The sequence below is a fragment of the Saimiri boliviensis genome, chromosome 5, assembly GCF_048565385.1.
Source record: "Saimiri boliviensis isolate mSaiBol1 chromosome 5, mSaiBol1.pri, whole genome shotgun sequence".
NCBI classification, from domain to species: domain Eukaryota; kingdom Metazoa; phylum Chordata; class Mammalia; order Primates; family Cebidae; genus Saimiri; species Saimiri boliviensis.
In genome coordinates, this window is record NC_133453.1 from 73,839,825 (window position 1) to 73,851,846 (window position 12,022).

The following is a 12,022-nucleotide window of genomic DNA, read 5'->3' on the forward strand; positions in this document are numbered from 1 at the left end:
TGGAGGAGCTGGGACTAGAATCCCATCTCCTAGTTTTAAGACCAGTGTTCTGTTCACAAGGCATTATGTCTTCTCTACTTTTGAAGTGAGTTGCTACCTGTTTTTCTGTTTTGTTTTGTTTTTTTTTCTAGTGTAAGAGAAAATACAGATGGGCATACCTATAGAGTGTGTGTTTGTGTGTGTGTGTGTTTTGTCTATTACACTTAACATTTTTATTGCAGTGACTTGTGGTCAACTAAAGTTTAATCTGTATCCACATATTTTCCTCATTCACTTTTAATTCTATGCAGTATCTGACAAGTCTAGTCTTTTGCTCTACAGATTATGCTGGAACTGGCACGATTATACCTGGCACAAGATGACCCTGATGCCTGCCTGCGGCAGTGTGCTGTGCTGCTTCAGAGTGACCAGGATAATGAAGCTGCCACCACGGTCAGTCCAAGGAACTTCAGTACAGTAAAAGCAGTTGTGTTTTATAAATTTTAAATTTTACCCTGCAGAACTACTACTAGAGGATGAGGCATGGCTCATGCTGGGTTTTAGAAGAAATCACATTTTTCTAACATTAGTGTATTTTACCAATAAAGACCCAGAATCATTAGGATTTTATTTATAAGAAAGATAACAAACCTATATCAGGCTTTTACATGCCCTTTTCGGTCTATTTAATTTTTATTTATGCCTAAGGGGATGCTTGGTTAGGTGGAGTTCACATGGTAACACTATAATTTGCTAAGAACTAACTTTTAAGTACTTACTTAGGAATGCTGGACGAATTTAAGAGTTTGGGTGGAATTTTTGCGGTTATAGGGGGAAAAAAAACTTCATGTATCAGTCTAAGATGGTCTGTTTTGATGAGAATTTTGATTTGTTTTTATTTTTACGTGGACTAAAATATTTGTCACTTTTGCAAACAGCTGCATGGATGACATTTTGTGAGGTTTATTCAAAGTTATTGCAGTTAAAAAGATATATACGAAGTCTGCATTTTAAAACATAAGAAAAATCTCAGTAGGTCTGCTCATTTTTAATTTTTCAAAATATTTATGATTTAAATTTTGTTTTGTTTTTGAGTCTTCTCATTATCATTTTAATCAGGTCCAGTGAGGTATCTTTTCTACAATAGCATGCAGAGTGTGCAGTTCCTTTCAAATTTCTGTTATTAAAACAACTGCTAGGAATATATTTTTTTGCTAAAAATACAATTCAGCAAGCAGAGCAATCTGCTTCACATCCTTGATTATCTTCTGTTAAACTGGTCTCCAAGCCTTTCTGCTCAAGGTGGGCTTGAACCTTAATGCCTTGTTTTTAAACAATGCTACCCCCTCCTCATGTTTATCATCTATATTTTTCTAGTGCTATGTCTTGATTGAAAGAATATGTTGTGTAAAATATGTGGCAGTATTTTTAGAACCAACTTTTATCTTTATAGATGATGGCCGATCTCATGTTCAGAAAACAAGACTACGAACAAGCAGTGTTCCATTTACAGCAGCTTTTAGAACGTAAGCCAGGTAAATACCCACTGATTTTATTTTTTCAGCGCAATCACCTCCCTTGCTCCTTTTTCTTCCGTAAACGGAAGAAAAAGGAGCAAGGAAGGTGCAGTAGACTCCGTCCTAGTTGAATCAGACTGCCTGCTTATTTCACACGTGGGCTTGGGTAGCTGAAATGGCTGTGAGGAAAATGCAACACTGTTTTCTGGTCTCATTTGAAATTATGAGCACAAACCTGGCAATCCTACTGTATATTCCAATAGTGCATTCATTGGGTTCTAACTACTTTTCCCACTTTCTCCTGTCCCCTCAAACTCCCAACACCCTTGCCCCGTTTCTTGTCCACAATTAAAAGCCTTGCCATCTACTTCACTAAGAGAATACGTGTACCTGAAAGAGAATTTCTCCATTCTTTGTCAGCAGATTTACCCATTCCTCAGTCTTTGTCCTCCCCAGGCCTATAATCCCACCCATGGCCAGCTTCTCACCTACCAAAGGGCTTGATTCCTATAGTTTTCTCTCTTGAATTATTTTTTTCTAATCAGCATATAACTGTGCTATGACATTTTCCTGCTCTAAATAAATCAGTCAGGAAAAATCAACTCTTAACTCTCGCCCCCTCCCAATTACTGTGCCCTTCCTCGGTTCTTCTCGACAACAAATTTTCTCTAAAGGATTTTGAAACATGCTGTCTTCATTTTGTTTCATCCACTGCTGCACTCCAGGGAGGTCGCTTCTACAGTGTGACCTCCATGCTGCCAGATCAGATTCAGTTCTCAGTTCTCTGCCGACTTGACCTGTCATCGTATTTGGCACAGTTTATCCTCATCCACGGTGAAAGACTTTCTTCATTTGTCTCTGAGATCCTACACTCACTCAGTTTTTCTTTTGCCCCATTGCCCACTGTCTTGGTCTGCTTTGTTGGAGCTCTCCTCTCTTTATGACCTTTAAATATCAGAACACTCTCAGCCTCAGTACCCAAACCTCTTTTCTTTTTACACATTCACACCATAGGTGACTTTGTCCAGGCACATGGCTTTATATCCCATGTGTGTGCTGATATGTCCTAAACATTTACCTGCAGGCTTTACTCATGTACACCTCTGCCTCTTTGCATTCCCACTCAGACGTCTAGGAGTATCTCAAGCTTATAATGTCCAAAATAGAACACCTGATCTTTACCTCCCTCTAAGTTTGCCCCACCCCGACCTCTTACCTGACTGGCATCACTGCTCACTGTTATGCCAGCCCAGACCTCACAGTTAACCTTTGTCTCACCTTTCTCTCATATATCACCTCCAGTCTATCAGCAAACCTTTGCTAGTGCTACATTCAAAGTATACCTAGAATGCCATCCCTTTTTACCACCACCGTTACTGCCACCCTGGTTTAAGCCATTGCCATTTTCCACGTTGATTATTACAGCATTGTCATAACTCATTTCTGTTTCCATCCCTAGCCTCCAAAGAGTTTAGAAATGCTTTCATTGAAAGTGGCAGAGATACCCCTGAAAATTTTAGGCTAAAAAAGCATGGCTTTTTATTTTCTCTTCTGTAAAAGAAATCTAAAAGTATACCGTGTAGGGACTGGCATGGGAGTTGCACCATATCATCAAGAAACCAGAGCCCTCTCTCTTTTTGTTCCACATCGTTGCCCTGACTTGCCTGAGCATTACCTCATGGTCCAAGATGACCATGGCAGTGCTGGGCATCATTGTTCCAGGGCCCAGATGGGGAAGGTGGGTGCAGAGCTGGGCTAAAGGGCTTACCAACCAGCAAATCACCTTTTTATTAAAAACAAAAAACAACAACAAAAAATCCCTCAGTAGTATCACCTTTGTGGCTGCACAAGAAGGTGGAAAATGTTATCTTTTAGCGAAATCTAATGTCCTATAGAAGAGTTATCAGAAAAGGGACAATAGAAACGAGGTAGGCAACCCTCCAAGCCAATTACAGCCTTGAGCCTTTTGTGCTGTTTCCACTTCCTGAAATATGCTCCTCCCAAAGGTCCATCTGGCTGCTGCCTCATTTTCTTTGGGATCTTTGCTCCAGTGCTACTTCTTCCTTAGAGTGCCCTTCCCCGACTGGCCTACATCGAGTAGCACCACTTCTTGCTCTCCATCCTTTTATCCTGTTTTCTGTGTAGTTGGATTTTTGGGGTTTGGCTTTTTTTTTAATGATTTTTGGGGTTTATGTAGCCCTTGTGAAACAAAACCAAAAAACTACAAATCATAGAACAGAAGCTTCAAGTGACCAGAAACTTTGCCCTTCATTGCTGTTTCCAGAATTTAGAAGGGTATCTAGCTTAGTTGGTACTCAACAAATATTGGATGGAAAGAAGAGTGAGGGAGAAAAGGAAGAAAGGGAAGCAGGGAGGGAGGAGAGAAAGAGGAAAAGAAAGAGGTGGGAACTGTTTGACTAACAGGTAGTGTATATTACTACCTGTGTTAACTAAAAAGAGTTTGACTGGCAGGGGAAATCCTAGAGCTGTGCTTCAGTTCTTCTAAACCTTCCTCTCAGGCTGATGCCCTAGGCGATCAGAGCTGCCTGGTTAAAGCTGCGGAGCCACAGGTGTCAGTCCTTCAAGCAGGGCCACTCAAAGAACTAGATGTGCTCTACATGCTACCTCTACTGATGCTTTCAATAAAAAGAAGTTTGAATTCAGAAAACATCAGTTGGTACATACAAATAAGATATCCCAACTTAGTACAAAAATTGAAAAAAAAAATATGGTCTATTTTACAGTAATATCAAAAATTTAATTTCTCTTTATTATTTTACTATTTTTTTTTCCACCTTGGAACTACCACAAGCCATTTCATTGGTTTTTTTGCCCTTTCTTTTCCAGAGTATACTCAGACGTTACTTAAAAGAATGCTGTGAAAAAACTTGACTGTTTTACCTCTTCAACTCACCCTGGGTCCAAAATATGGGCTCATCTTGCCACCCACATTGCCCAGACCTGTTTTTATTTTCTTCAGCCTTGTATCATTTTTTTTCCTTCCATTTCTACCTGTGTTCCACACTGTTATCTCTTATTCCTCTTCTCTAAACTACCAGTTGAAAGTAAAATACATAATACTTTCATTCTGTCCCAAGCTGTTCCCATTTCATAGTCTTTCCCTTTGAGACAATGATCTAACTGTATTTCTTTAAAAAACAGACTTCTTCCATTATGAATATTAAAGATATTATCATTTTCTAGGATTTGAAGGATCTCACCCATTATAGTTTTCTAAGATTTGAAGAAGCCTTCTTGTGGGTTTTGTTTCACCTAAGTTTCTGTTACTTGGCAGCAGCCCTTTTCCCAAAAAAGTTGGCTTAGTAGACTTACTGCTTTGGACTGTTTGTAAACAAATATAAAAGCAATTATTTATAAATACAATATAAGGATCATGTATTCCAGCAACACCAAATGACATACAGCCACATGTCCAAGAATTTGCTTAGGGTTTTTCCTTTGGCCTAAAAAGAACTTTAGCTGCCTTATCTCTTTTCCCCTTTTCTCTTTCCAAACACATAATCTAAAATATATCCCTCTTGGGGAGGGGGCGGAAAGCAAATCTGCATCCCTATGCCACCACCTACGTTTAAAAATGTCTTATGGGATGGCTGGGTAGCATGACCAACCATCCTAGATTTGCCTTGGACTGAAAGGTTTTCCTGGTTACAGGACTTCTCATACTAACACAAAGTCCCAGGCAAACTGCAATGAGTTGGTAACCTTGATCCTGGGTGACTTTGTCCATACATCTTTATTACTTATAGTATCTTGCTAAAAATATGTATGTGCATATTTGTGTTCTTTATTACACTGTAGACTCCTCAAGTTCAGGGATCACACCATATTTATCTTTTATTCCCAATATCAGACAAAATGCTGGGCGCATGGATGTGGCAACATAGATGTTTATTGGTTGAATGGATCAATCATTCACTAATGACCGTAAAACACCAAGTCAATTAAAAATACAGCAGAAGAATCACTTGAACCCAGGAGGCAGAGGTTGCAGTGAGCCAAGATCGCGCCACTGCACTCCAGCCTGGGTGACAGGATGAGACTCGTTCTCAGAAAAACCCACAAAGTTTTAAGTAAATTTTTATGATCTTTATACTATTTTTAATCTTGTGTTGTGTGCTTTATTCTTACTAGTACTTTGTATACTTATCCACAGATCTATTTTGTTGGAATTATCCTAAAACATATGTATCTACATTAATTTTATGTGTAATGTTATTGATTATCCTCAGTAACTCATCTTATACTTTAGATTAAGACTCTGTTTTAGCTTATTTCAGAAACTGACTGTACAAATTTGACTTAATTTAACTAGTTGAAAAATTCGTCTTCTAGATCTAATTACAATCATGACAGATTGCCCCTTTTCTCTCTCAGAATCTCCAATCGCCTTGAACTTTCCCCTTTCTTCATACTAATTGGTTAACATGTTTCATCAGTTCCCGTTTGCTTGGTAGTTAGGTAACACATCCAGTCTGTCATATCCTAACCCACTGCTCTAATGAAGACCCATATCACCTCTCATCTGAATTAGTGCAGATTCCCAACTCATCTTCCAGTCTCTAGGCTCTGGCTGCTCTGGGCCATTATAGGACTGTTATCAGTTCTAAAAATCAAAAGCTATTCGTTTGCTTAAAATTTAGGAGAGTGCTTCAGGATAAAGTCTAAAATCATAGCATTATCTTAATAATAATGTGGCCCAAAATTATTTGGCCATTTCTATTTCCTATCCCTCTTCCTTTAATGATATCAAAGTTACCAACATTCCCCACACTGTTCTTCTCTTCTCCCTTGGAGCATGCTTTCTGCTACTTGGAATGCCTTGTCTGTCTAGTAAGTTCTTTCTCATATCCTTGAGGCTTCCCAAAGGTCAGCTCCTATGAGAAATTTCCCAGCTCCCCCAGGCAAAGTTAGGAATCCTGTGCTTTGTAATACCGTGGCAGTGCATGTTGCCATATCTCATTACCCTGTGACTATTTTCATATCTTCCTAGTATTCATCAGTAAAGATGGACCAGCTAAGTTTTTTAGAGGGTAACATACGTTTTAGTTTTTACTGGATTTGTTGCAGAAATTTGCCTTCTATCAAATTTCCTGGTTAACTAAAAGACAAGTGAATGTAATTTAATCTATCAAGGATAATTATAACTTTAAGTAATAGCAAATACATTTCAATATTGTATAAGGGTAGAAATTTTCAAGAACTTGTCTTCCCAATGTTGGCAATACTAGCAGTATCATACAAAAAAATTTTAGCTGGAAATTTTAACCTTTGGTTCTTGCTTAATCCAATACGGCTTCCAGATGCTGATGTTTTATTATGGAGTAGTTACTCTATTTCTTATCAAAATTTTTGGAGGTATAAATATTATTAACAACATTTATAATTTATAAATATTTTTCATGCCTTTATTTCTGTAGCACAACTATAGTCAATATTATAATCATATTTTAGGAAAATAAGTATGTTGGACTCAAATAATTTGCATAATTTGCTTGAATTCACATAGCTAAAGGAAAAGACCAATATTTGAATTGTCTTTTTCTGAAACCATATTCTTATTTTGCCCTTTTTAGTGATGCTAAAAGGAGTGATAAAATCTCTCTCTGGACTCAAGATTATGTGTCAAGGGGACAAATGATATTTATATCAACCTGTATTATTTTGACATTCTGTAATTGAGTAGATACAATGTTTCCAGAGGTTCTTTTTTTTTTTTATAAAAATAATATTTTGTATTGTGGTGCAATATATGTAACACACAATTCATCATCTTCACCATTTTTAAGTGTACAATTCAGTGGCATTAAATGCATTCACATTGTTGTGTAAGTCATCACCATTATCCATCTCCAAAACTTTTTCACCATTCCAAACTGTAAATCTGTATGCCAGTTCCTCATTCCTCTCCCCTGAGCCCCTGGAAGCCATCATTTTACTTTCTATGTTTATGAATTTGACTATTCTAGGCTCCTTGTATAAGTGATATCACAACATTTGTCTTTTCTGTCTGGCTTATTTCATTTGGTGTAGTGTCTTCACAATTCATCCATGTTATAGTGTATGTCAAAATTTCCTTCTTTTTTATGGATGACATACAACATACAACATTCCTCTGTATGTATGTACTACATTTTGGTTATCCATTCAACTGCAATGAACATGTGGATGCTTTCCACTTTCTGTCTATTGTGAAGGTCACTGCTATGAACGTTGGTGAACAAATATCTGTTTGAGTTTCTGCTTTTAATCATTTGTGTATATACTCAGAAAAATTGCTGAATTATATTGTTATCTTCTCTTTTCAAATAGCAAAATGGAGTCAAGGATAAATAGCTTTAAAGCAAGCTTCTGTTTGTTTTAATTGTAGAAATTCAACCTAAGAACATGTTCAGAATAGCTAATGTAAAGTTTTTTACAAGTCCTCTACAAATCCCTAGTCCTGTGCTAACTGAAACTTTAGCACCCAAACATCTAAAGACACCACTATAAAGAAATAAATCATGTGAATCATCAGTAAATAAACCATTAAGCAAGCATTAAAAGTCATGTTTTGGAAGATTATTTAATGACAGTTGGGAAATGTTTACTGTTTAATGCTCATCAAAATCAACATTAAAACCAGTCAAAACCAATCAAAGACAAAGCCCCAAGTGTGACTCCAATTTTGTATGTGAACAGATGTTGATTTTGTATGAATGTAAACAAAGAAATACATATCTTTGCTTACATTTATATATAGGTTGGTTTTCAAATATTGAAAGAAAACACACTAAAATGTGCTACTCTAGCTGGAAATACGAATGATTTTTTTTCTTGATACTTTTTATATTTTTTCTTATTTTTTTATAGTGTCTATACATTATTTTTATAGTCCTAAAAATATTTATTAAATTATTCTCAAAGGTTATTATGTTAGTGATGAGAGAACTAGATAGAATTGGGAGAAGACTTTCTAGGAACCTGCCAGGAAATTACTCCTGAGATCAAAGAAATAAATTAACTGTATTTTTCTTAGAAGAAGGTGAAATAGAATTAAAATATGGGGACTAATATGCTAAGGTTCTAGTATGGTAAGCTAGCATATGGTATGTTAGCTACATATACATATCAAAGAGAGACTGGAGACAAATTTCTTATTGCCCACCCCATACATTATTTATCAACTGTACTGTTCCCACATCCTTCCTAGCAACAGTAAGTAGAAGAGGGGTTCTCAGAGACAGGCGGTGAACTTGCCCTGTGTAATTAAATCAGTATTCCTGAACTCTACAGTTGAAAGTCTAGATTACCTAGGTAGAGGCTATTTCTCTAAGGCTTTGGTCCCCAAAACAATAGAAAAGTTACAAGAAATATGCATTTGTCTAGATTTGCCTATTTAGAACCTTATCTCCCTGTGCCCAGCCCAGACTACATGATTTAGTAGATCATCTAGTTGGCCATACCGTCTCTTTAGGGACTTATACCCTGAGACATTCTGTTACTTTTATTTAAAAATCTACTTTGTGTGAAGTAAATTATACTTTAATGAAGTAGAATTATAACCAACAAAACAAACAGTTTAAAATGTTCCCCATATCTGAAGTATTATTTGTTTCTAGATAATTATATGACATTATCTCGTTTGATTGATCTCCTAAGAAGATGTGGAAAACTTGAGGATGTCCCAAGATTTTTCTCAATGGCTGAGAAATGTAACTCCAGAGTGAAATTGGAGCCAGGATTTCAGTATTGTAAAGGACTATATCTTTGGTAAATCTGTTGACAAATAAATGCTACCTATTTTTTTTTCCTCATTGTAAATCAAGTAGAATAAGCTTTTCTTTGTTGTTAAAAAAAAAAAAAGTGCATTTCAAAATAGTTTAGTTTTATTTACCAGACCAGATTATAAACTAATATAAATCTTGTAGTCAATGATTGAAATAAATAATTCTTTTAAACATCTAACAAGGTACACTGGAGAACCAAATGATGCCCTTCGACATTTTAATAAAGCTCGGAAAGATAGTGACTGGGGCCAAAATGCCCTTTACAATATGATAGAAATCTGTTTGAATCCGGATAATGAAACAATTGGAGGTGAAGTATTTGAAAATCTGGATGGAGACCTGGGGTGAGTTATTTGACACATTATCCATTTTTAAAAATACTTGTTGGAGATAATAAACAGGGATACTTTACCAAAGAACTAAATTCTAGGATAGCAATAATGAGTGGCCAAATGAATAAATTAAATAAATAGGCATTTCATTACCTGTTTCTGAGAAGAGTTATTTTGACAAATTAAATAGTTATTCAATAGAATTGTTATTGTGGTATTCTCTGAAATGGGCATGAAATGCTTTAAGATTTCCTAAAATATAATAGACATGCTGTGAAGACACTCACCTAATTATACAATTTGACAACTCTGGTAAAAATTATCCACACAATAATAGTAACTACTTAGCAAATGGTAATTTTCCAGACCCTGTCCTCTGTACTTCCCATGCACTATCTCATTCGTTTTCTACCACAGTGTTGCAAAGTAAGCTGAGTCAACTTGTTTAATGTGATAGTAATGATGGAGTCGAGATTTAGACTGAGTCCTGACTACTGTTAAGCAGTGTGGTATACTGCTAGTAAACGGTTATATATCAACCTGCATTAGTAGCCTGTCCTCTCTTCAGATGCAGGCAAGGAATGTGGGGGATGTGTTGGGATGTAAAGGGAATGTAAGAGGTAGTTCCTGCCTTCAAGAGCCTGTAATTTACTTAAGAGGCAATGCAATACCTGAAACCTTTGCATCTGCAACTAAACAGAAATGGATTTAAATGGATATTAACTATTGTTGGAGTTCATAGGAATAATAGCAGTACAGAGTATTCAGGGGAAGATGCGTGGAGGAGCAGGAGAAAATTAGCACTAGATTGCTGAGAGGTTTCAGTGACAGATTTTAAGGGCTGGATTACAGAAACCACTGAAAGTTTTAGAGCAAGAAAGTGGCATGTTTATGGTTGTTTTACGAAGATTGAGATAACATTACTGTTGTGGAACTATAAGCTATCCAAGGAGAAATCTGCAGGCAATTCAAAATGCAAAACCAAAACTCAGAAGAGGGGTCACAGCTAGGGATAGAGATTTGGGAGACATCTGCAGAGTGCATAGTTGGAATTCCATAAATGGCCTCTTTGAGAGTAGAGTATAGTAACACAAGCCTGAGAACTAAATTTTAAGCTTGCTAACATTTAAGGGGTCTGGAAGGAGGAAGGAAGGTCACAAAAGGGCAATCAGTATGGTAGAAAAAGAACTAAAGCCATGTCGTGTTACAGAAGCCAAGGGAGAAGAACTTTGAAAATGGTAGTCAACAGTGTGACATGTTTCAGGCAAGATAAGCTTAAGGCCTGAGCAGAAGACCAGTGGCTTTAGGGATTGGACTTTGAGTGTTTCATTTCCTTTTATTAATTGATGTATATGTATTTATGTGTGTGTGTGTGTGTGTGTGTATAAAACAAGAAAGTTGCTATTAAACATTAAAATTGCACTTGGAATTACTTTTTTGACACGCATGTAATTTATGAGATTCTAATAGACAACATGGTGAGGAGAATAGAGTAGAGTTTATATGTCTGATAAACTTAGATTCAGGTCCTAGGTTTACCATTTATTAGTGATACGACCTTTAGCAAATCACTTTACCTATTTGAACCTTAGTTTTCCTGTATCTAAAATGGATTAAACATAGATAGAATGAAATCCTATGGTAATTGCCACTTTTTCCTCCCCCTTCTCTTTCCTTTCCCTTTTTGAATAGATACATGTTAATTTTGTGATTCTACTTGAATTCTAGCTTTATGTTTGCTGGAGTGCACACATTTACGACATGTAGATATTGTCAAATTTTTGTCTTCATTCTAGAGGAAATTAATGCTTACTGGTGTTTTATTGAGTCCGTATTAATTTTGTTTAAAATGCATTGTAACTGTGCTTCACTTTGTATTAGAAGAGAATGAGTGACATTCTTCACAAAAGATTACCTTTAAATGAGTGGCAAAGCGTACGAAGAGTGCCCAGAGCTTTTGTGTACAAAAGCTCTGATTCTAATTTCAATGAGTTGTATCATGAGTAAGAGATATAAGTGATTTATTTTTAATTGTATACAGTAATTCAACTGAGAGGCAAGAATCTGTCCAATTGGCAGTGAGAACAGCAGAAAAACTTCTTAAGGAACTAAAACCTCAGACTGTTCAGGGTCAAGTACAGCTTCGCGTAATGGAAAACTATTGCTTAATGGCTACCAAACAGAAATCTAATGTTGAACAAGCATTAAATACCTTCACTGAAATAGCAGCATCTGAGGTTAGTGGGTTTTCCATTTCAGCTTCATATGTTATCTTTCATTGGTAGTATAGAAACATGATTTTGATTAGTTATTTATTTTTAGGAGATTTACTTTTATTAAAAATTAGGTATGTAGTTTAGCATACACAATGTCTTCTTTGCAGAAGAGACAGTGTTACTGTTTTGAA

General features: G+C 36.3%; 1 protein-coding gene across 3 annotated transcripts in view; it reads left to right on the top strand.

The window, feature by feature from the left end:
* Positions 1-12,022, top strand: part of TTC21B (tetratricopeptide repeat domain 21B) — a 74,848-nt gene that overhangs the window by 49,732 nt on the left and 13,094 nt on the right. For 2 of the 3 annotated variants that reach the window (XM_039470121.2, XM_074399558.1), the window contains 5 exons: positions 322-432; positions 1,433-1,514; positions 9,116-9,266; positions 9,466-9,627; positions 11,657-11,852. In XM_039470121.2, coding sequence (XP_039326055.1) covers positions 322-432; positions 1,433-1,514; positions 9,116-9,266; positions 9,466-9,627; positions 11,657-11,852 — 702 coding nt within the window. The remainder of the gene's footprint in view (positions 1-321; positions 433-1,432; positions 1,515-9,115; positions 9,267-9,465; positions 9,628-11,656; positions 11,853-12,022) is intronic. The other variant, XM_074399559.1, reaches the window with a different exon arrangement.